Here is a 22,500-nt window from a genome sequence, read left to right as displayed (position 1 = left end):
AGTCAGAGAAACGGACAGAAGCGAGACACAAATTGACAGTTTGTGACCTACCTCTGCCCTAGCCCCCATCGCCGTCATTTTGTTGAAGTGTGTATATTAAGTATATAGTAAAATAAACAACGTCTTTATTATAACCAAAGTGTGTCGTATTTATTCATAAATGAAATAACTGTCCATTTTTATAGCTAGATGATCACCAGCCAGACATATATGTAACAAAAGTAGTTTGGTCGAGACCATTCCGTGCACATGCAGACAGACAAGGTCACTTTATATATAGATTAATTTACAACATATTACCAGCTATTTAACAGTTCCCATTTACTTGCCTCTCTATGAGAGCAATGTTAGCCACAAGGTCGTTCTTTAATGTGGCGGCTCCCCCTAAAGGGGAACTCTAGATTGGAACAAAAATAAAAAATGCCTCCATCTAGAAGAATTTCGCCTTCACAACGTGAGAACAAAAAGATGTAAATGTAATATCAGAACAGATACTCTACTTTACTCTCAGCCAAAAGGCTGTTAGAGTTAAATGGTAAAGAAAAGAGCAAATGTTGCACCGCATCAGTAGCAGTTCAAGCATGGTTACAAGGTAAAGTATAGTCACTGATTGAGAAAATGACATAATGGTAAGCGTGTTCGCTAACAAGTTGTGTAATATTGAAAGCAATAAAAACGCAGAAACCTCTAGTGTTACAGGAGTTACGGCCCCTGGGGAGATTCAGGTTTTTATCACTGAAAATTTACCAAACACGATAATGTGTGTTCATCTCTCTCTCTCTCTCTCTCTCTCTCTCTCTCTCTCTCTCTCTCTCTCTTACTCACTCACTCAAGATCCGTCCTGCTATTCCATCATGGGTGTAATCGATGTTTACAAAATATCAATTATTTGCATAGATTGAGGGATTGGAATTCCATCTTCAATCAAGTCATACCAAAGATTTAAAAAAAAAACGACAAAAAACATAGTACTTGATTCAAACTCGCTAAACACTCAACATTATAATGGGAGGATCAAGGGCAAATGGAGCAATCCTGAGCATAGAGTTGCGCTCTCCCCCACACATATGGGTATAGCCACTAATGTAAAGGGAGCCCTCTGGTCTTCCTTGATAACAGTTAGCCACTTTGCCTTTTTTCTTAATATTACTTTAAAAATATTATAAAATAGCACCTTCCTTCCAGTGCTTGTGTATGGACAAGATCATGTAATATTTTCACAAAGTTACAATAAAAAACAAACTCGCCAGGATGCTCTTAGTGATAAAATATACAACCCTTTCAATTATTATTATTATTATTATCATTATTATTATTATATAATGGGACCCTACGAGTAGAGATTATGTTAACTAATATTAATTTCTGGCGAATGAATTTCAGAATAACCTGGCGGTAAACGAAAATAGACAATCTGTAACCATCCTGATTAAAGATAAAAAAACTGTGCACGTATGTAAAAATACTTTGTTGATGGTTTCTTGAACGCTCAGCGGTGATAAAGCAGAGGTGCAGAAGTTTGCAATACTATCTATCTATCTATATATATATATATATATATATATATATATATATATATATATATATATATATATATATATAGTCATTTCACATGTAATATATGTGGAATTATCATAAGTTCTCATGAGAAAAAGTCAGATTTACAATGTTGACAAATACATCCAAATTAAAAATCCAAATAGTGTGTTATCCAAACTGTACAAAGATCCTGTATGCAAGCAGTCGAGGAAGAAAGATTATTTCGAATCACTAAAGATTTTTTTTCCTTTAGGGATAGCGCAATGGACATAACGAATGCGTCCATGATCACCCAGAATTTAGTAATGACGGAAAAATTGCTTTCAAAGACACAACGAAAGTGAAAAAATATGACTCATGATTTTTTTTCGCCTTGAAAATACCTAACCCTTCTTTATCCTTTCATCTGGATTTTTACTCTTTAATTTACTTTTTTCATTTTTCTTCCACATTTCAGAACTCTTTGCACTAAAACAGTTTTTTCTTTGCATCTTTGACTAGTGTTCATATAATGCAGTTCAAGTAATACAGTACCAGCAATTTCATTGTTCCGCTATAATATTAATTTGCTAATATATTTTCTTTCATAAAAAGCACACATTCTTTAAAACTCTGCGGGTCAAGGAAATCTTAATTTTTCTTTTTTGAGTATCCTGTCGGACAATAAATACTTGTAAAGTATAATTTACAGTCTTAAATTGTATTATATATATATATATATATATATATATATATATTAAATTTATTTATACAAACATTGATGGCTGCATATGTGCATACATGTTTCTGTAATCAACCCCGTTGGGGTATTACGTCTTCAGGCCAAGAATTATCGTCGAGAACTGATATTTAAAACAAAAATATTTTCTTATTTCGTTTACAAAGTTAGAATATAACATGGGTGGGGGAGAGGATAAGTGAGGTCTTTGAAGATAATAAACATCTTTTTTATTTCCCTTTTTAAAATTGTTTATAAACATTTTTTTATTCCCTTTTTAAGTTTATCTATTCCATCTTTTGGTTTTTACGGCATAAGGTACTTGAGAATTTAGTATTTTTGTCTCGCAGTCAGTAAATTAAAACATTCCTTATGGCTATTGAGTACTGACCGGTGTCTTTCAATCCACACACACACACAAACACACACATACTAGAAGCAAACATACGCTTATACCTATACTCAAGAGTGGATATACGCTGTATTTTAATCACACACATGCACTGAAAACAGACAATAACTATAAAGACACACAAGAATAAAATTAAAATGAATTGAATAAATAAATAAAATAAAATAGAAATAAAATAAAATAAAAAATAAATAAACAAATAAAAATAAACATAAAACCCCGGAAGTTATCAACCTCATCATGCATACATATATCTAAATACACGTATAAACACTCACACTTTGATACACCCGTGTATATATACACACATATACACATACATAGATACATAATGCTCACATACAGCTATAACATATTTATATTTATACTCACATACGCAGTTATATCAATGCACGGACCCTCAAACACATACATCCATGCACACACCCGCATATTATATATTATGACTGTTATTATACCAAAACTAATAATATTAATCCCACTAACAATCCTAATAATAATAATTTCTATAATATTGATAATATTAATAACACCAACAATATCAATAATAATAACAATAATATGACAGTCGATCGGGAACTTTAAAAACCTGTGTACCCTAACCGGATACACGTCTCAATAATAATAATAATAATAATAATAATAATATATATATATATATACATATATATACATACATATATATATATGCATACATATACATATACATGCACACGCATACCAGCATACACACAATATATACACACACAGTCAGACTATCCGCAGGTGCAGATACACATCCACATCCATACGTGTCCCTAGTTCTCCACAGATATATACGAGACACATATGCATATAGATATCAATATAGACTCACGTATATACTTACATATATATACACACATGTACACACAGATACCCGCTCACTCACAACGCATAAAAACACAGCAATAGACGCACAAATACAAAAATCTTTTTTAATAATAAAGTGCATTTTAACTTCCGTAGTTTGGTAACGCTTTTATATGAAACAACGTATTATTATAGTTTACTCGGGCGTATATATACATACATAACATACATACATATATACCCAGACCCCATACATTCTTGTAATATACATTATTATAATCATCGTATACGAGACAGCCTATTTTAATATATACATATATATACACATATATACATACGCACATAAATACACATATACATATTTACACAACATACACACATATATATGTACACTGCCACCAAATGATACATCTAAAATAGAAATAGGAATGAACTCATTCACTACATAATTCTTTTTATCAAACACCACACGCATAGTTATATTACCCGCCCCTACCCGCTTGTTACCTTTTCATAAGTTGTACGTTTTTTAATACGTAAAAAATTATAGTGAATTCCGCTTGAAGTCCGTAGGTCTATCCTCAGATTTAGCAAGCACTCCTTCGAGGTTTACACAGATATACATAAGATATATATCGATAAAATAATAATATATAATAACACGTAAAAAAAAAAAATCAGAGCATTTAGGTTATACAAACGGGGTATAAAGGCTTATATATTGTAGTACTTACCTTTATCTTTATTCATTCCTCTTTATTTCTTTGTTTTTTTTCTACCCACGTATATATACATATACATACAGATCATATACACATACATGCACACACCCAAAAATATCCACATTATTTAGAGGTTCACCCAAAATCTATTTGGTTCAGATATACTATCATACAGGTATTTATTTAGGTTAGTAATATTATAACTGCTTGAGAAAATAGAATATTAAGCGACTTATGTAATCCATACGGGTAGGATGATAGTTACGACCTCACTCATCCTCTTTTGGGGGAGGTTATTGGATGGGAGATAGTTGTAATCGTAGTTGTTCTGGTCTTCTTAACTTAGAGTTCTTTAAGTGCATGTATTCTGAAATGTTTGCAGGATATAGCAGTTTCTTGTTTAATATTGTACAGTTTATCCCTATCCTTAAACCTAGTTATCTCAAGTTTTTCTGATAAGCATAATGGACATGGTGAGTTTAATGAGTGGCAAGTATTGGCCCTTCTAATAATCTTCCATTCTATCCTAGGTTTTTTTTTATTTTTTCTAACTAATTTCCAGTAGTATAACGATAACGAAATGTCCTTTTCATACGTTTGATTATTCATCGGACGTGTATGCCCATAGAATCTATTTTTGAATGTCATTTGGGTACTAACTATGTAGAATCTTTCATCCCTTGGGTTCTATTCTGGGAATATCCTAGTCTGGTATACCACTGATGAGGTTAGACATTCATTTTTTATTGGACATTCCTCAGGTTTTTGGCAGTTACATTTATTCACAGCCCTGTTATCACTAATATTTTCACGTTCTCTATTAGTCATCCTTAAGATTCTTCCATTATGCTTTTTTATAATTCTTTCCTAGTTATCACTACAGCTATAACTTAATTTTAATGTATTTTTATTAAAGATTTTATGTAATATATAATTTGGTGGGAAATGCTTGTTAATAAGTTGTAAAAATTTTGTACCGAATTGTGTTTTCAGCATAATATTAAAGGGGTGTGTGAACCAAATCACCTTCCTATTACGATTCCTTGACCTATTTGTGCTAGCATTAGTTACTTTATATTTTATCTCTATGTCCTTATACCCACATTTTTAAGTGCTGTATTATAAATAGCTTTGCAATCATTGAAAGTTACTTCATCGGATGAGTTGTTACTTATTCTACTTTCAATAGATAACGGTATATGTTTAATAATGGATGGTGGATGGTTAGACTGTGGGTGTATATAAATAGGGTTAGCGTTTTCCTTCATATAGGGTTTATAAGTGTTTAAATCAAGATCTAAAGTAACGTCAAGGAAGTTAACCTGTTTTAAGTTAGCATTAACTTCTAAATTTAGGCCAAAATCTTTCATGTCCCTATGGATTGCTCTCCTAACCTGATCACATTTAACCCTTGTACCTTTCCTCACTATTATCAGCCCGTCGTCACGATATAAGCCTATGTCCCTTCCATCAATAGTGTTATCTTTTGCTAAATTATAAATTATATAAAGTCCAACGAGATCTGTTGCTTTGGCAGAGTCCAGCGATCCCATTGATACCCCGAAAAAGTCGTTTTGCCCATTTTTTGCCCGTTGTTCTCCATTATAGATAAGGACAGTTGTGCGGCATTTCATAATGATCTCAGATTAGTAAAAGAATATTAGAGAAGATTAATCTAGAATTAAAACGGCAATTCAACCTGAACCTATGGATAAATACGGCGGATCATTTCATAATGATTTCAAAATCCTTATCGGAGACATTGGTATGGGTCTTAGCAAATTCAATTGCCTTTCCAAAAAGATTCTTTGTGATTGATGGGTAGGAATCCGTAATGTCAAATTGCACAAAGGCACATTTTTTCTTGTTGGCAATGTTAAGAATCCATTTTACAGGATCCGCCGTATTTATCCATAGGTTCAGGTTGAATTGTCGTTTTAATTCAAGATTGATCTTCTCTAATAGTCCTTTACTAATTTGAGATCATGATGAAATGCCACATAACTGTCCTTGTCTATAATGGAGAACAATGGGCTAAAAATGGGCAAAACGACTTTTTCAGGGTATCAATGGGAATGTATGGGTGTCTGGGTATATATGTATGTATGTTATGTATGTATATGTACGCCCGAGTAAACTATAATAATACGCTGTTTCATATAAAAGCGTTACCACACTACGGAAGTTAAAAGGCACTTTATTATTAAAAAAGGTTTTTGTATTTGTGCATGTATTGCTGTGTTTTTATGCGTTGTGAGTCAGCGGGTATCTGTGTGTCCATGTGTGTATATATATGTAAGTATATACGTGAGTCTATATTGATATCTATATGCATATGTGTCTCGTATATATCTGTAGAGAATTGGGGACACGTGGATAGGGATGTGTATCTGCCCCTGCGGATAGTCTGACTGTGTGTGTATATACTGTGTGTATGCTGGTATGCATGTATATGTATATGTATATGTATATGTATGTATGTATATATATATGTATGTATGTATGTGTATATGTGATATATATATATATATATATATATATATATATATATATATATATATATATATATATATATTATTGTGACGTGTATCCGGTTAGGGTACACAGGTTTTTAAAGTTCCCAATCGACAGTCATATTATTGTTATTATTATTGATATTGTTGGTGTTATTAATATCATCAATATTATAGAAATTATTATTATTAGGATTGTTAGTGGGATTAATATTATTAGTTTTGATATAATAACAGTCATAATATATAATATGCGGGTGTGTGCATGGATGTATGTGTTTGAGGGTCCGTGCATTGATATAGCTGCGGATGTGAGTATAAATATAAATATGTTATAACTGTATGTGAGCATTATGTATCTATGTATGTGTATATGTGTGTATATATGCACGGGTGTATCAAAGTGTGGGTGTTTATACGTGCATTTATATATATGTATGCATGATGAGGTTGATAACATCCGGGGTTTTATGTTTATTTTTATTTGTTTATTTTTATTTTATTTTACTTTATTTATTTATTTAATTTATTTTAATTTTAATTTTATTCTTGTGTGTCGTTATAGTTATTTTCTGTTTTCAGTGCGTGTGTGTGAGTAAAATACAGCGAACAGTGTATATCCACTTCTGAGTATAGGTATAAGCGTATGTTTGCTTCTAGTGTGTGTGTGTGTGTGTGTGTGTGTGTGTGTGTGTGTGTGTGTGTGTGTGTGTGTGTGTGTGTGTGTGTGTGGATTGAAAGACACTGGTCAGTACTCAATAGCCATAAGGAATGTTTTTAATTTACTGACCGCGAGACAAAAATACTACATTCTCAAGTACCTTATGCCGTAAAAACGAAAAGATGGAATAGATAAGCTTAAAAAGTGAATAAAAAAGGGAAATAAAAAAGATGTTTATTATCTTCAAAGACCTCACTTATCCTTTCCCCGCTCATAACCTCCACCCATGTTACATTCTAACTTTGTAAACGAAATAAAATGTTTTGTTTTAAATATCAGTTCTCGACGATAATTCTTGGCCTGAAGACGTAATCCCCCAACGCGGGTGATTACAGAAACATGTATGCGCATATGTAGCCATCAATGTTTGTATAAATAAATTTAATATACCTGCTCTGTTCACTCATTGAGCACTCTTTTGTAGACACATGTTGTTTCATTGGATGTACTTCTAGAAAACTAAACTCTACTGGCTAAATATATATATATGGTCTGTGGTGTTAGTCTGGGAGTAGTTGATTCATTTGTGTACCTTGGTAGTTCTGTAGAGGGATGGGTGTCTCGACACTGAAATCCATAGGCGAATTCAGAAGGCTTTTGGAAGATTGGAGAAGAGAATCTAGTCTTATCGTGGCATCACAGATAGGACTAAGATCTGCGTTTACCAGACCTGCTTGCTAACTACACTGTTGTATTCATCGGAGACATGGACATTGCATCAAAGGTACATAAAATGGCTTGAACAATTTCACTAAAAATGCCAGAGTCGTAGCTTAAACATCAAGTGGCAAGGACAAGTACTCAATACTGAAGTCCTTGTGAGAGCTTGTTGCTCTAGCGTTGAGACCCTTGTGATCAGATCTCTCATGCGTTGGATGGGCCACTTGGTTTGAATGAAAGATTGTAGGCTGCCAAAACAAATTTTTTTACGAAGAGCATGAAAATGGCAAGTGCCCTCCACACAAGCCTAGGAAGAGGTTCAGGGACTCTACAAAGAATAATTTGAAAGTCTTACAAATCGACATCGACGCATGGGAAGAACTTACTCTGCAAAGGTCGAAGTAGCGAAAGCTTATATGTGAAAGGTGTGATGCTCTAGCGAAAAGAAAGCAGGCCCACAGCAATCTGAAGCGAGAGCTTTGAAAAGGTTTAATTGATGGTCTTAACCATGACACGCAGAGCTGGAAATGCGACACTTGTGAACGAGTGCTTTTGTCAAAAGCTGGCTATGTCAACCATCTTGAGTCGCAGAAAACTCCTGTTCAGGTCAACTTTGCACCTATTAGTCCGAACCAAACGATCTGTTTAACATGCAGCAAAGTTTGCAAGTCAACTGTTGGTTTGAGAATACGTGTGATTGTTCAAGGGAATACCCCTCAACCTCCAGAGGAAGTCAACTCGATGAAAATTGCTCAATTTTTATGTCACATCTGCTTCAAAATATGCAAATCTGCGGCGGAGGTGCAGAGTCATCTGAGATGGCATGGACGACAAGATTGGGAGAACTCAATGTGACGGCAATCATCTGGAAAGATGCAGCAATCATCATGTATATATATATATATTGTTGGTGCAAAAATAATGTCGTTTATAATATATTTTTTTGAATGTCAAAAACGACATTATTTTTGCACCAACCTAATATGTATGTGTGCGTGTGATTTATTATGAGATTAGGTTATGAAGTGTCTGACATAACATTCGATCAATAATGGGATTACAATTTAACACGTTTTCTAAAAATCTAAAAGAACGGTTGAAGAAAGGTGCACGGATCCTGATAGTTTTAAATAAAGTGGAAAACTCTCCTCATCGATACAATTAAAATTATGCAAGCGATATTTTCTGCAAAACACCAGGATAACATGATGGATGGTGTTGAAAGGTATTACAGCAGAATCATAATTACATGTCAATAATTCATGAATTTTTGGTAATTACAAAATGGAGATGCACCGACATGAATAAACCAAAAATTTACGGATAATTTTCGAAAAAAAAACAAAAAAAAAGGTAATCATTTTTCCAGCATGTTTTTTTTTTTTTTTTTTTTTTTTGAAGATTTGGTTAATATAGTTATTTTCGTTTTTCGTAAATTATCTTCATAAATCTGGTAACCAAGATGGTAAAAGGATTCTTCACACCTTGAGATTTTTTTAAGGGAACCGAGATAATAAACAAGTGATCTTAATGTGTTGCTAATACAGAAGAAAATATCTCTATTTCTACTAATATATAAATCGCTTTGTGTGCCTGTGTGAGTTCCTTCCTTATAGGTTCCGAAACGGCTGAGCCTATCTTTTGCAAATTTCACATAAAGCTAATTTATACATCTGGCAGTGTTCTTAGATATATATTGTACAAAAAATTCCTCCGATAAATATTAAAAAAAAAAGATCTTAAAAATATCTTTTCTCTCTTATAGATAAGCAGCTTAATTTTTACAGGTGAATATTTTAGGTTACACCCGTCAAGGGAGATAATAAAATTTCAACAAATCATTTCTTCTTACCCCCCCCCCACAGATTATTATAATCTGGAAATATTGCTTAGTGGTAGAGAATTCGACTCCAGATTGAATGATCCCCTATTCAAGCCCAGGTGTACCTCACCATTTAATAATTATTTTTTTTTTTTTATTAATGAGTCCAATTTGAGGTAAAAGAAGAATTTCCATTTAAAATCGCCGCAAATCATTTCTTTGTATATTTTAAAACTAAACATTAATCAGAAGTGATTTTCCGGGGCATTTTTCTTCAAGCCCAAATATCAGCTGACGTGATATTATAAACAAACACAGACAGAATTTAATGAACGACATTATCGTTATTATTTTTTTGTGCATTAGTTCACCAGGCAAAGTATTCCCCGTAATATATAAAATAAGTAGAGGATTGATTCTATAATAATACATACGCAATCTGCATAAATTAAAATATCATATTTAAGCGTATTGTATGACCGGGCATCACCGGGATGCCAGTTAGTCATATGTTCACTCCATCATTGTTAGAAGGATGCAAGGGGGCGTAAAGATAACATATACTAGATTTAGTATTAAATGACCCGAAAAGTTGATACGCCGTAAAACAAGGATAACTAAACTTATCTTACGGTAGATCTCTCATTCCTTCTTTTCTGAATCTCATTCCGTCACCCTCTCTATTTATCTTCTCCTTTCTTTCTCTCTCTTGCTTTTACTGTATCCTCTCTCTTTCTCTATCTCCCAACCTTCTTCTTTTCTCTCTCTTTCTCTGAATCTCTTTCTTTTCCCCTCTTTCCTTTCCTTTGGATCTCTCTGTCCTTTTCTACCTTTCCTCCTTGCTTTCAAAAAACCTTCTCTCGTTTACCTCCCCGCCTGAATCTTTCCCTTTCCTAATCTTCATCCCACCTTTTTTTTTATTTTCCTAGTAAAAGAAAATGAAAGATTCGGATGAAGAGAGGGGATCTTCATTCAGCATCCATTCCTGATTTCGTAAATATTGAGTCTTGATTTTCTACCAGTATTCTTTACAATTAATTCTTTTTTTTTTTTTTAACAACAAGAAAGATTAAACAAAAGACCAACTTTAATCTCCCTCGGGTTAGGATTATCTTTAACGAAAAATCAGGAAGCGACAGACATTTTTTTTTTAATTCCTTCCGTATTCATCGTCTTGAAGGGCAGAATGAAATAAAATTAGTCACATTTCTTCTGTACGATTGCCCACAAAAATCAAATTAGAGATTACGATACAAATTAAACTGAACATTCAGACTATAACTGATTAGTCCACTACACAGCGATCGTCGTTGTTTCAATATGGTTTCATAGTTTCTGCTCGATACCTTCCTGTGGTTCAGATTATTTTTATATTGTTTTTATTCATACTAACTGACAAGAGTTGATTTATAACATTATAAATGGTATCGCAAATCTTTCTCACTCTCTCTTTTTGATGAGGAGCGTTTTCATACTTGCTTGCTTTTATTTATTCTCAAAGTTATTGCCAATCAAGGCTTAGGGACTAATCTATTCTGTTTAAGAACTGGGATTGATACATGCGTTTTCCTAAGGGTATAATCGTATTTATTCTCAGCTAGAATATTTGATCACTTTGCTAAATCCGGCTTTTTGTTCGCAACATGGTTAGAAACATGGACAAAGTCGTCTCAACTCGAAGACAGCAACCAAGAAGGCTTTTCTGCTTTCCCATTGGTTTTCCTCTAACTCTACTTTGAACCCAGCAAACTATTCCCTTTCAGATTTTCCTCTGCAGACAGAAACCACACTAAATGATCTGAAAATTACCCTTTCTCAAGTAGATGATATTATAAACACCCTAGACACTTCAAAAGCATTCGAACCTGATCTCATTCCGGCTGTACTATTAAATAATTGCTCCGCTACGTTTGCTCCAGTTCACTTTAAACTTTTCAACAAACGCCTTAATGAATCTTGCCTTCTTGACTGCTGGAAAACTGCTTCTATGGTACCAGTTTACAAAAATTCTGATGAAAGAAATGATCCATTAAATTATCTCTCCATTAGCCTCCTCCCTATTTTCGACAAAACATTTGAGTCCTTAATTAATTAAGCTCTAGTCCACCACCTTACATCTGCTGAACTTCTGTTCGATCAACAGTATGGGTTTAAGCAAGTCCGTTCTACTACATATATCCTAACTATAATCTCTGAACGCATGTACCATGTGCTAACTAAAACAGGAGAGGCTATGCGAGTAGCCCTAGATATATCTAAGGCCTTTGATAGGGTATGACACGATGGGCTTCTCAGAAAAATCAGATCCGATGATATTACTAGACGAATACTTAACATAATTAAATCCTTCTTAAATAAAAGATGTTATAGGAAAAAGACTAACCCACATGCGGCGAGCGACAAATGTTGAATATTTATCTTCCCGAAATCGAGCAAATTAAATAGACAGGCGAGCTTCGTTGTTAACTGTGAAGCATTACGATTTATATGTGATATAAAAAGTTTTTAAAAATTGTGAAGCGAGCGACCACTTCTCTGAAAAAAACCTTTTGTAGACATACAGAAAAAGCGAACACATACATACATACATACATACATACATACACACATACATACATACATTTTCGCTTTTATATTTATAGATGACAAGAATTGATTTGTAATATTCTAAATAGGATCTTATGTTGGGTTTTCTTTTGACATTCCTGTTCAGTTTAACATTTGCTTCACATGTTGGCATGTGTTGGACAGTTTTCAGAAACCGATTTCGAAACTAACATATCTCTGGCCAGGGCTTTATTTCGATCCTTCTTTTTCTAAAATTGATTTCATTACTCTTACTAGCAGTCCAGCCCGGCTTTGCTCGGGCCCTATGCACTGTTCGTAACTTTATGTGCATATGCATATATATATTAAAAAGTTTTACTCATTTCAAGTATTTAGACCCAACATTGGCGGAGGAGTTTGGTAGAGTCTGCGAAGGTCAACTCCTCTATCTTTGAACTCTTGGCAGCCAAATTCTCGCCCAAAAACGGATTAAAGCTTACTGCACGTCTGAATACCTTTTATGTAAAATTTCAAATGTTTAGACCCAAAATTGGCTGAATAGTTTGCTAGAGACCGCAGAGGTACAATTTTTTTTTAATTTGACCCCAATTTTGACCCTTTAACATTTATTGTTTTGGGCTCAAATCAAATTATAAAGTTAGATCCATGTCCAAGTAATCTACATCTAAAATTTCAAGTGTTTAGACCCTAAATTGGCGGAGAAGTTTGGTAGAGTCTGCAAAGGTCAAACCGTTGAATTTTGACCCTTTGACAGCCAAAACCCGATTAAAAAAAAAAGATTTTCCCAAATCTCAATACCCTTATGTCAAATCTCGAGTGTAGACTGAAAATTGACAGAGTAGTTTGATAGAGAAATGTACACACACAGACACACACACAGACAATTTCACTTTTATAGATATATAGATCATTCTCATGTTTTTCTTGATTTTCACTTGCTAATTGATCATTGTATCTCAACTTTTCTACATTTATTAACCGAACAAGCCCCATTCATTCTGTCAATGCGACCATACCAACTAAGGCTCTTCTTCACACATCTTTCAAATGTCCAAATTTATTCTTTCTCTATGCTCATCAAATCTTAGCCTGTATTACAAAATAACATTACACATGCATAGTACGATTATCGTATCATTTCGCACCATGCAACACATATCCTCAACCCTCACTTTCATATAACATCACACTGCGCAGACATACATGATAGCAAAACTGTACTAGAGTTGATTTGATTGATTGTGTACATCCTCATCGTAACGAATGCAATTAGAATCCCCTCTTGGCATGTCCCAATAGAAGCTGGAGTCTGTGATGAATATCAGAGCACAAATTTCTTTCTGCAAAAATCGATATTGGCTTTTCATCCGTTAGTTTTTCTTGTGAATCCCTGCATCATGTTTTTAAGAATAAAATGTAATTCAATTTAATTCTTTCCTAAAACATCCTTTGTCTAGTAAATCGCCTAACTGAACGGATGGTAATATGCTTAAGCTGGTAATATGCTTAAGCTTTAAGGCTTTTGGCAAATCTTTCAACGTCTCTTTCAGACTGCTATACCCGTCCGTATTTATGGTTTACACTAACCAATCATATTTTTGTGTGGAGAAATCCGAATGCATTCGCATTCCTCTCATTATTATTTTAACAACGTTCCCAATTAGCTTTCTAATGAAATCAAAAACAAAAAATAATTTCCACATTCTTGAAAAAAAAAACAGAAGATTGTTTTCCAAGGATGCTTGAAATGCAACCAGTTTTGAATGCCGCATCCCTAGCATCCGAACCAACTTGAGAAATTTCAAAGCATCTCATACTTTTACGGATTGATCTCCGTCAGAATCATTAATTATTATTTCATTGAATGGTGTACATATTGTTATTTTATAGACAGAAGCAAAATGCACTCGGTGTTTTTTTGTTGAGTTCGTTTTTCAAGTGAAAATCGATTTTTAATCAAGACAGTATTTTATTCTATTTTATTTTTATTTTTTAAAAAATCGTCGTTTTAAGAAAAACTGAAGTAGCAGTCATCATCAAGTAGAATCCATTGTACGATTTGAAATCAATAAGTTTTATTTTACAAATTAAAAGAAAACTATATTTATAAGTGAATAGTAGTTTGCTCCAAGCATTGCTGATACTAGATATATGGATATCTATTGCAGAAAATCAGAATAGTGTCAGAGAAGATGAAAAGAAATTGGAGTTAAAGTTTAACTCTATTAAAAAAAAAAAACGCAATTTAACTAACGTTATGAGCTGTTCACGACTGCTGCTCATACAGTCTGCTGTGCCAGCATTTCGCATTTATAAATGTTTAATTTTTTCTTAATTGAGGCTGGCCCGGAAATAACGTCCTAGCAAATGAAATTAAAGGTGACTTCGTAGCTCGGTTCGAATCTCTTGAACAGTAGTAATTGTTACTTCTTGCCCTGATTATTGCAAGAGCATGAAGCACTAGTGTCTGTAGGTATAAAAAAATAATATATATATATATATATATATATATATATATATATATATATTATTTTTATACCACAGCCAGACACACACACACACACACACACACACACGCACACATATATATAATTATTTCCACAGCCAGACACACACACACACATATATATATATGTAGCCGCACTAATGAGCTGTGAACAGTGAAACAGTACTTTATGTGGTGGATGACTATATATATATACGCGAGGAGGGTTCCAAAAGTAATGCCTCCTATTTTTATTCCGCCCAAATGGATCAGAGTGGATCTAAAATTACATGTTATAATGATTGAACTTATGTATTCATGACCTGAAAGGTCCATCTCTCTATAGTAGATTTTGACGGATTGAGACTCTAAGAAAGTAACCCCTGTCATGGACGTGCGTCATTAGCTGAGATGCGTCACTGAATTTCTCCATGCAGAGAAAATTGAACTGATCAACATTCACCATCGCTTGTTGAGCGTTTACGAATCCGGTGCAGTTGATGCAGCACAATTAGGAGATGAATTCGTCGATTTCAGAGTGGTGCAGAGATGTGAGTTACAAAACCTGCACAACTACCATCTCATCGCTGCCAAAATTGTGGTGACTATGTAGGAAAATAAATTGTGGAGCAAAAAAATATCACTCGTTTTAATAGTACCACTCCCGTCTTCATAGCTCTTCAACTTTTTTTAATTAAGAAATTGGATACGTTACTTTTCGAATGACCCTGGTATATAAATATATCAGTGTTGAGTCGATTAGCTAGAATCAAAATCAAGAATAGAAAATAGCAGAACATTTTGTGCCCATGTTTCCGATGCTCCAAACGATGTTTTATATTATTTTGATTCCTTTGTTTTTGTTGAAAGCTTAATTTTTCGTTGCTTGTATTAATGATGAAATGATAAATATTGATATTTAACTACCAGTAAAATTAAAATCTATAGGTCACAACCATATGTGCATTTTTACATTTGCAAAAATATAAAATTGTATTTTTTCGGTTGCCCACACTGAGAATTGAACTTTCAACCTTCAGGAGAAAAAATATACAATTGCAAATTACTTAGGACCTTTATCCAGCCATAGCTGACAGAACGATAGCATGCTATGACTATAAAGTACATAAAGGTTTCCATTTGAAATTCCACCTAAATTCACGAATTTGAGAGAAACATCTCCGAGTTTGGCAAGATGCACCTGAAAAAGAGCGGAGGTTACGAAACGTTGTGAAAATAGCAAATAAATTCATACACTACATTAGTTTGGTTTAGTGTTATTATTGTTTTTAATTATTTATTTATTTTTTTTATATGGAGCTCACCACTTATCAAGGCCCGGAAGCCACTCAGGGATAAGGGTTATTGCATGTAATCAATGAGATAGTATTGTAGTAATCATTAGTATTGGATACTTGATAGTGTCTTACTTAAGAGGGAGGTTTGTCAGGAATTTGTTTATGTTGGACTTGAAGACATCCAAGTTGTAGTCAGGTGGGAAACAGGCAAACGGAAGAGAGTTCCACAATCGTGCACTTCTGAGAAAGAAGCTCTGCTCATGGAATCTACATTTGGATTTAGGCACAGATAAAGAGTGGGGAAAATTATTGACAGCAGTTTCAGCCAGACAGGTGTTTCTCGTGAAAGATTGGCAAGGGGGGACGAGAGATTGAAGGTTTTAAATAATATATATATATATATATATATATATATATATATATATATATATATATATATATATATATAATCTATATCATAATAACTCCGTCATGTTTAATCAGACGTGCTTGAATATATATAATAGTGAAACGATTTATAGTGATAATTATTATTCATATTAATAATAATATTATTATTCATAATAATAATAATAAAAATAAGATCTAAGTCCCCTAATATTCATTTTAGAATGGTCCGTAAAAATAAAGTACTCGGTAAAATTCAGTTGTAAGTTACACTCTTCTGTGAATTGTTTAAAAACTTCTACTCAGTCATAGCTGACGAAACAAGAGCATACTACCCCCTCCTAGATTAAATAAAAGGGTTCAGTTCAAAAATTTGTGCGGATTCTAAAGTTCGACAAAGATTTCCGAGTTTGACAAAATACATCCAAAGAAGGTCGGATGTTACATCGATCGAAACGTTATGAAAATGACACTCAAGATGATAAAAATAGACCGATGAATCCAAATAATATGCATAACCAATCCTCATCTCAAAAATTCAGAAACATGAGAAGGGGAAGCTAAAGCAAAGTTTTTTTAAAGTATTTTATAAAGACTAAATATTTCCTTCCCCATCAAGGGCAAAACTAGAAACAAGGTTGTGGTTTTAATGTGGGGAACTTTGATTCTAAGTTTCTGTTTTTGTCACAGCCAATCACAAAAGGAACTCACATTAACTAGTTTTTTTTTTTTTTTTTTTTTTTTTGGTTTTTTTTCTCTTCACCTCAGTTTTATTCAGTTTTTATTAATATTTATACTAGTAAAATTACCAATATTTCAAAGAAATTCCTTAAAAATAAACAAAACTTTTAAACTCAATTTAATACCAATTTCAGACAAACGACACATATCTATATCCGTCTTGTACAGGATGGAACGATAAAATTGTCGCTCTAGAAAAGACGACATCGTTCCATTTTCGTTTGATGAAAATCATTTTTTTTTTTTCTATTGCAGACCATCTACTAGTTGGCCAGTTGTGTATAAATCCCAAGAGTGATAGGAGCATTCCATCATGTCGGAAAGTAATGCAATGTTCAACGAGCGAGATTAGAGATGCGCCACTGTACAACCCATGCTCTTTACCAATCCAAGTTATGATAACAGTACCATTACCAGCACCCTTAAAATGCATCGCTTGGTATCCACAAAAAACAGAGACATGTCCAGGGTGATGAAAACAAATTTTCTGACCACAGTTATGGTCTTTGGTGTGGTTTCAAGTGAGGGCCACATCATGCCATCTTCGAAGTCGGCTTGAAAGTCAACACCAAAATGTACCTGGATGTGCTGAAGAGTGTGGTGATCTCCTGGTGCAATCAGGTAACCGTGGGCAGACCGTGTAGCAGCAGGACTCAGCACCGGCCCACAGGTTCAAAGAGACCACGTTTGGCTTCAGAAGGAATGCCACGACTTTGTACCTTTCTCTCATTGGCCCCACCATCCTCCCCTGACCTGAACCCACTGGACTGCTTCATTTGGTGATATGTCAAAACCATCACAAACATGACCTCTCACAACACCAAAACCAGCCTGATCGCCCCCATCCGCCGAGTATTCACTGAATTGAGTGCTGGTGGAAAAGGCATGATCCCAGTTCTGGACCCGGTGATTGAGGCTGAAGGCGTCTACATTGAATAGATGTCAGCTCAACTACATAATCAAATTATCTGAATTGATTTTCTCAAAGTTTTAAAATAAAGCTGTAGTGTGGTTTTCTTTAGGGCGACACTTTTATTGTTCCACCCCGTAGATATCAAATAAATATAAATAAAAAATTAAAATTAAAAATAAATAAAAATTAAAAATTAAAATTAAAAATAAATACAAATAAAAAATAAAGATTAAAAATAAATAAAATAAAAATTAAAAATAAATACAAATAAAAATTAAAATTAAAAATAAAAATAAAAATTAAAATAAAAATAAAAATTAAAAATAATAAAAATTAAAATTAAAAATAAATACAAATAAAAAATAAAGATTAAAAATAAATACAAATATAATATAAGAGTCAGAAAAATAAAAATTAAAAATAAAAATTAAAAATAAGTAAAAAATAAAGATTAAAAATGAATACAAATAAAATATAAAAGCCAGAAAAATGAAAATAAATCGAGTTAGTGTTTAGTTACCTCCGCCGCAGGAAGAAGTACAATGAGACCAGTCTGTGTACTGCCAGGAGAATTCAGGAATTCTTACAGTAGAATTTTCTGTAGGAACAGTATATTCGAATGCTATTCCAGCATTTTTAGACTGCAGTAACAACTGTTAGTTTTCAAAGAAAGAGAAAGAAAAAAAACACAGAGTAAATACTAAACTTGCTGACAAAAAACAACACATATTTAAAAACATAAAAATATACATTCATTGTGCAAGGGCAAAATTAACTAAAATCAACTAAGTTATTGTCATGGCATGTTCACCTTACAGATAATCTTTTTTTTCTTTTTTTTTTATTTACTCACGTCCACCCCTAACAAGATATATCGCCACTTGGACGTAAGGGCTACTATTTGGGACCATGCCTAAGAAAGATTAACAAGATGTTGGTTTACATTACATTTAAACTTCTGCGTATGAATACACTCAGGGAAGCCGGTAGCAGGAAGTGAATTCCAAAGTCTAGCTGTTCGAGAGAAGAAACTATTAGAGCAGAAAGCTTTCTGGCATTTAGAGACATCAATAGTGAAGGGGTGTGATTTTATTGCTAAGCGTTTTTGTCGGGCATATGTATGTCGAGGGGGCACAAGTGAAATGAGTTCATCAGAGCACATTTCATTAAAATATTTGTAAAAAAGGCGCAAGGATGCAACATTGCAGCAATGGGACAGGAGTTGGAGCTTAGTTAACAAAGTGGGATATATTAGATTAAAAGCTCATTTTTGAACCCTATCCAAGAGGGTTGGTTGGTTGTTTTACGGCATATCGACCTTTTTCAGGTTATTTAATGCCGAATCTAGTTATTTTGAGGAACGATTTTTAATGGAGTATATTTTTTTTTTTTTTAAGTCAGATTCTATTTAACTCATAGTTGGGACCCTAACAGGTACTACTACTCCGGGTCAGAGTAGACCTGGGAGCAATGGCAATAAAAGGGTGGCTCCACAATCCCCAAGGCCCGCAAGGTGGGGTCTCACCATCGGATATAGTTTTAGGTCATATCCAGGACCCTATCCAAAAGGGAGAGACTAGTGGTAGATGCACCAGCCCAGATGTGTCAACAATACTCCATGCAAGGGCGAATGGTGGCTTTTAGAGATACAGGATACTCTCAGGTGTAAGTAGTCTTCTAACACAATAGAGGGAGCCCACCTTCTTTGCAGCAGCTTTTGCAATGTCCTCAATATATTTGTCCCAGTTTATATTGCCAAAGAAGCTTGAAAGAAAAATTCTCATGTAGTGTGTTATTTGTCATGGATATCGGTAGATGGAGAGGCTTCTTGTAATTGTTAATGGAGAGCAGCATATTCTTACTAGCATTAAATTTTACCATCCATTTATGGCCCCATTCCACGATAGTCAGGAGGCCATTTTCTAAAGATTCTGCCATTATCTTAGATTTGTGTACATCCATTCTCCCCTCGTGCATGTTATAGAGCATTGTATCACCAGCAAATATACTCATCTGGGACACAATATTATCATGCAGGTCGTTAATGAAAATCAGGAATAATTGTGGTCCAAGGATTGACCCCTAGGGCACTCCCACATTAACGTTACATTGTTTGAATGTACGTCCATCAATGGAAACCTGATTAGTCCTATTGCTTAAAAAGGATCTAATTATATTTAGTATACGTCCAGTTATACTGTATGATTTCATTTTCTTTAGAACCCCTTCGTGACAGACTTTATCAAAGGCCTTGGATATATCAAGGGCTACACTTCTTGCTTCGACTAACTTATCTAGCGTATGGTATATGCATTCAGAAAGGACTGTTAAAATATCTGCAGTAGAACGACATTGCCTAAATCCATACTTTTTGTCAGAGAGAAGATTGGCTTTTTCAAGATGGTGGACTAGTGCTTGATTAACGTCTCAAAGATTTTAGCAAAGAGGGGAAGGAGACTAATGGAGCGATAATTAGGAGGATCAGTCCTTTCACCACAATTCTTGTATACTGATACCAAATAGGCCATCTTCAAGCTATTAAGGGAAGCAAGATTCAGCAAGGCATTTGTTGTAGAACTTGGAAAGTATAGGGACTATCTCAGCTGAACATTTCTTAATTAGTATAGCAGGGATGAGATAAAGCCCACGTGCCTTGGAGGTGTCTAAATAATAATGAACTCTTTCACTTACAAGAACCCAAGTTTGCCCAGCTGGGCAAACTTGAGTCCTTGTACCGGAAAAATATCCAGTAAATAAAACGTTGTTTAGTAAATCGCTATTTTTTTTTCCATTTTTTTTTTTTTGCATTTCCATACACCAAACATGGATATAAATATCACTAAAACATTTGCTGGGTCATGAGCTTCATTTTGTTACCTTACTTGCCTGGGTGGGTTGCCTGTAGGCTGAGGTAAACCGCATCACACACACACACACACACACACACACACACACACACACACACACACAGTAAATCGAACTTACTAAGGGAGATAATAACTTCCGGTGAATACCTGAAAAATATCCAGTAAATAAAAGGTTGTTTAGTAAATCGTTATTTTTTTGCATTTTTTTTTTTTTGCATTTCAATACACCAAACATGGATATGAATATCACTTAAACATCCGCTGGGTCATAAGCTTCATTTCGGTACCTTACTTGTCTGGGTGGATTGCCTGTAGGCTGAGGTAAACCGCATCACACACACACACACAGACATTAGGAAAATTTATAATAAGATAATAAAGACCAGAAGAATATGTCTCTCAGTGTTGATCACAGGTTATGCACACATGGCAGTCGGACTGATGTATACCCATAATCTTTATTTTTGTATTTGTTTTTCTGTTCAATATATTTGGTTTCTATTAATATCAGAGTTGTTTTTTTCTGGACCCTTATGGGACCATTACAGTTATCTACCTTGGACTGATATCCAAGAGAAGTCTTCTTTTCTTTTTTTACAAAGGAGTCACTACTTATCAAGGCCTGGAGGCCACTGAAGGATAAGAGTTCATGAGTATACAGTAGTAAATGGGACAATATCGTAGTGGAAATTTGATAAATTGGACTACATAAGAGGACGGTTTATAAAGAACTTGTTCACATTGGACTTGAAGACAATCATGTTGTAGTCAGTTGGAATGCAGGAACGCATAGATGGAGAGGACTTGAATATTGATTAGACACAACTTGCAGGTGTTTTTCAGAGATTCTTCCCATTTGAAGTAAAACTTGACCAAATATTTAATTTAAAAAAATGGTGTGCTGTCTTTTCAAGCTATCCAGCACACTTTCACCCTATATTACAGACGGGGACACCTCCTTTGTTAGTAGAGAGCAGCTTTTAATAATAAACATGTTGCTGTTGACAAAGGAAACTGATAAAGATATGAAAATAAGACTAAATATACACCAGACAAAGAAGAGATTAGCAATGATGTAAACCTTCTTGCCTCTGGAAGTAGCACTCCAGCCATGACACAGACAAACCAGAGTCAGTCATAAGGCGTTGTTAAAAAAAATGTCCTAGTCCCCTATCTCTACCAAATGCAGTAACTAAAAAAAAAAAAATAAATAAGCAGCTTAAAGCTCGGCCTTTGTCTATTGTACATAAGATGCTATAGTTTTGCTAATACTACTTACAGTCTGAAAAATGGAACCAGACAT

At 34.0% G+C, this 22,500-nt stretch overlaps 1 protein-coding gene across 1 annotated transcript in view; it reads right to left on the bottom strand.

The window, feature by feature from the left end:
• The window catches only part of LOC145249495 (A disintegrin and metalloproteinase with thrombospondin motifs 6-like), a 733,443-nt gene that overhangs the window by 191,097 nt on the left and 519,846 nt on the right, over positions 1-22,500 (bottom strand). The window contains exon 17 of the mRNA XM_080111103.1: positions 18,851-18,983. Coding sequence (XP_079967229.1) covers positions 18,851-18,983 — 133 coding nt within the window. The remainder of the gene's footprint in view (positions 1-18,850; positions 18,984-22,500) is intronic.

This window comes from Euprymna scolopes, chromosome 28 (genome assembly GCF_053919585.1).
Source record: "Euprymna scolopes isolate OS-2025 chromosome 28, ASM5391958v1, whole genome shotgun sequence".
Taxonomy (NCBI): domain Eukaryota; kingdom Metazoa; phylum Mollusca; class Cephalopoda; order Sepiida; family Sepiolidae; genus Euprymna; species Euprymna scolopes.
The sequence above is the reverse complement of the archived record's forward strand: the minus strand, read 5'-3'. Positions and strand labels throughout refer to the sequence as shown.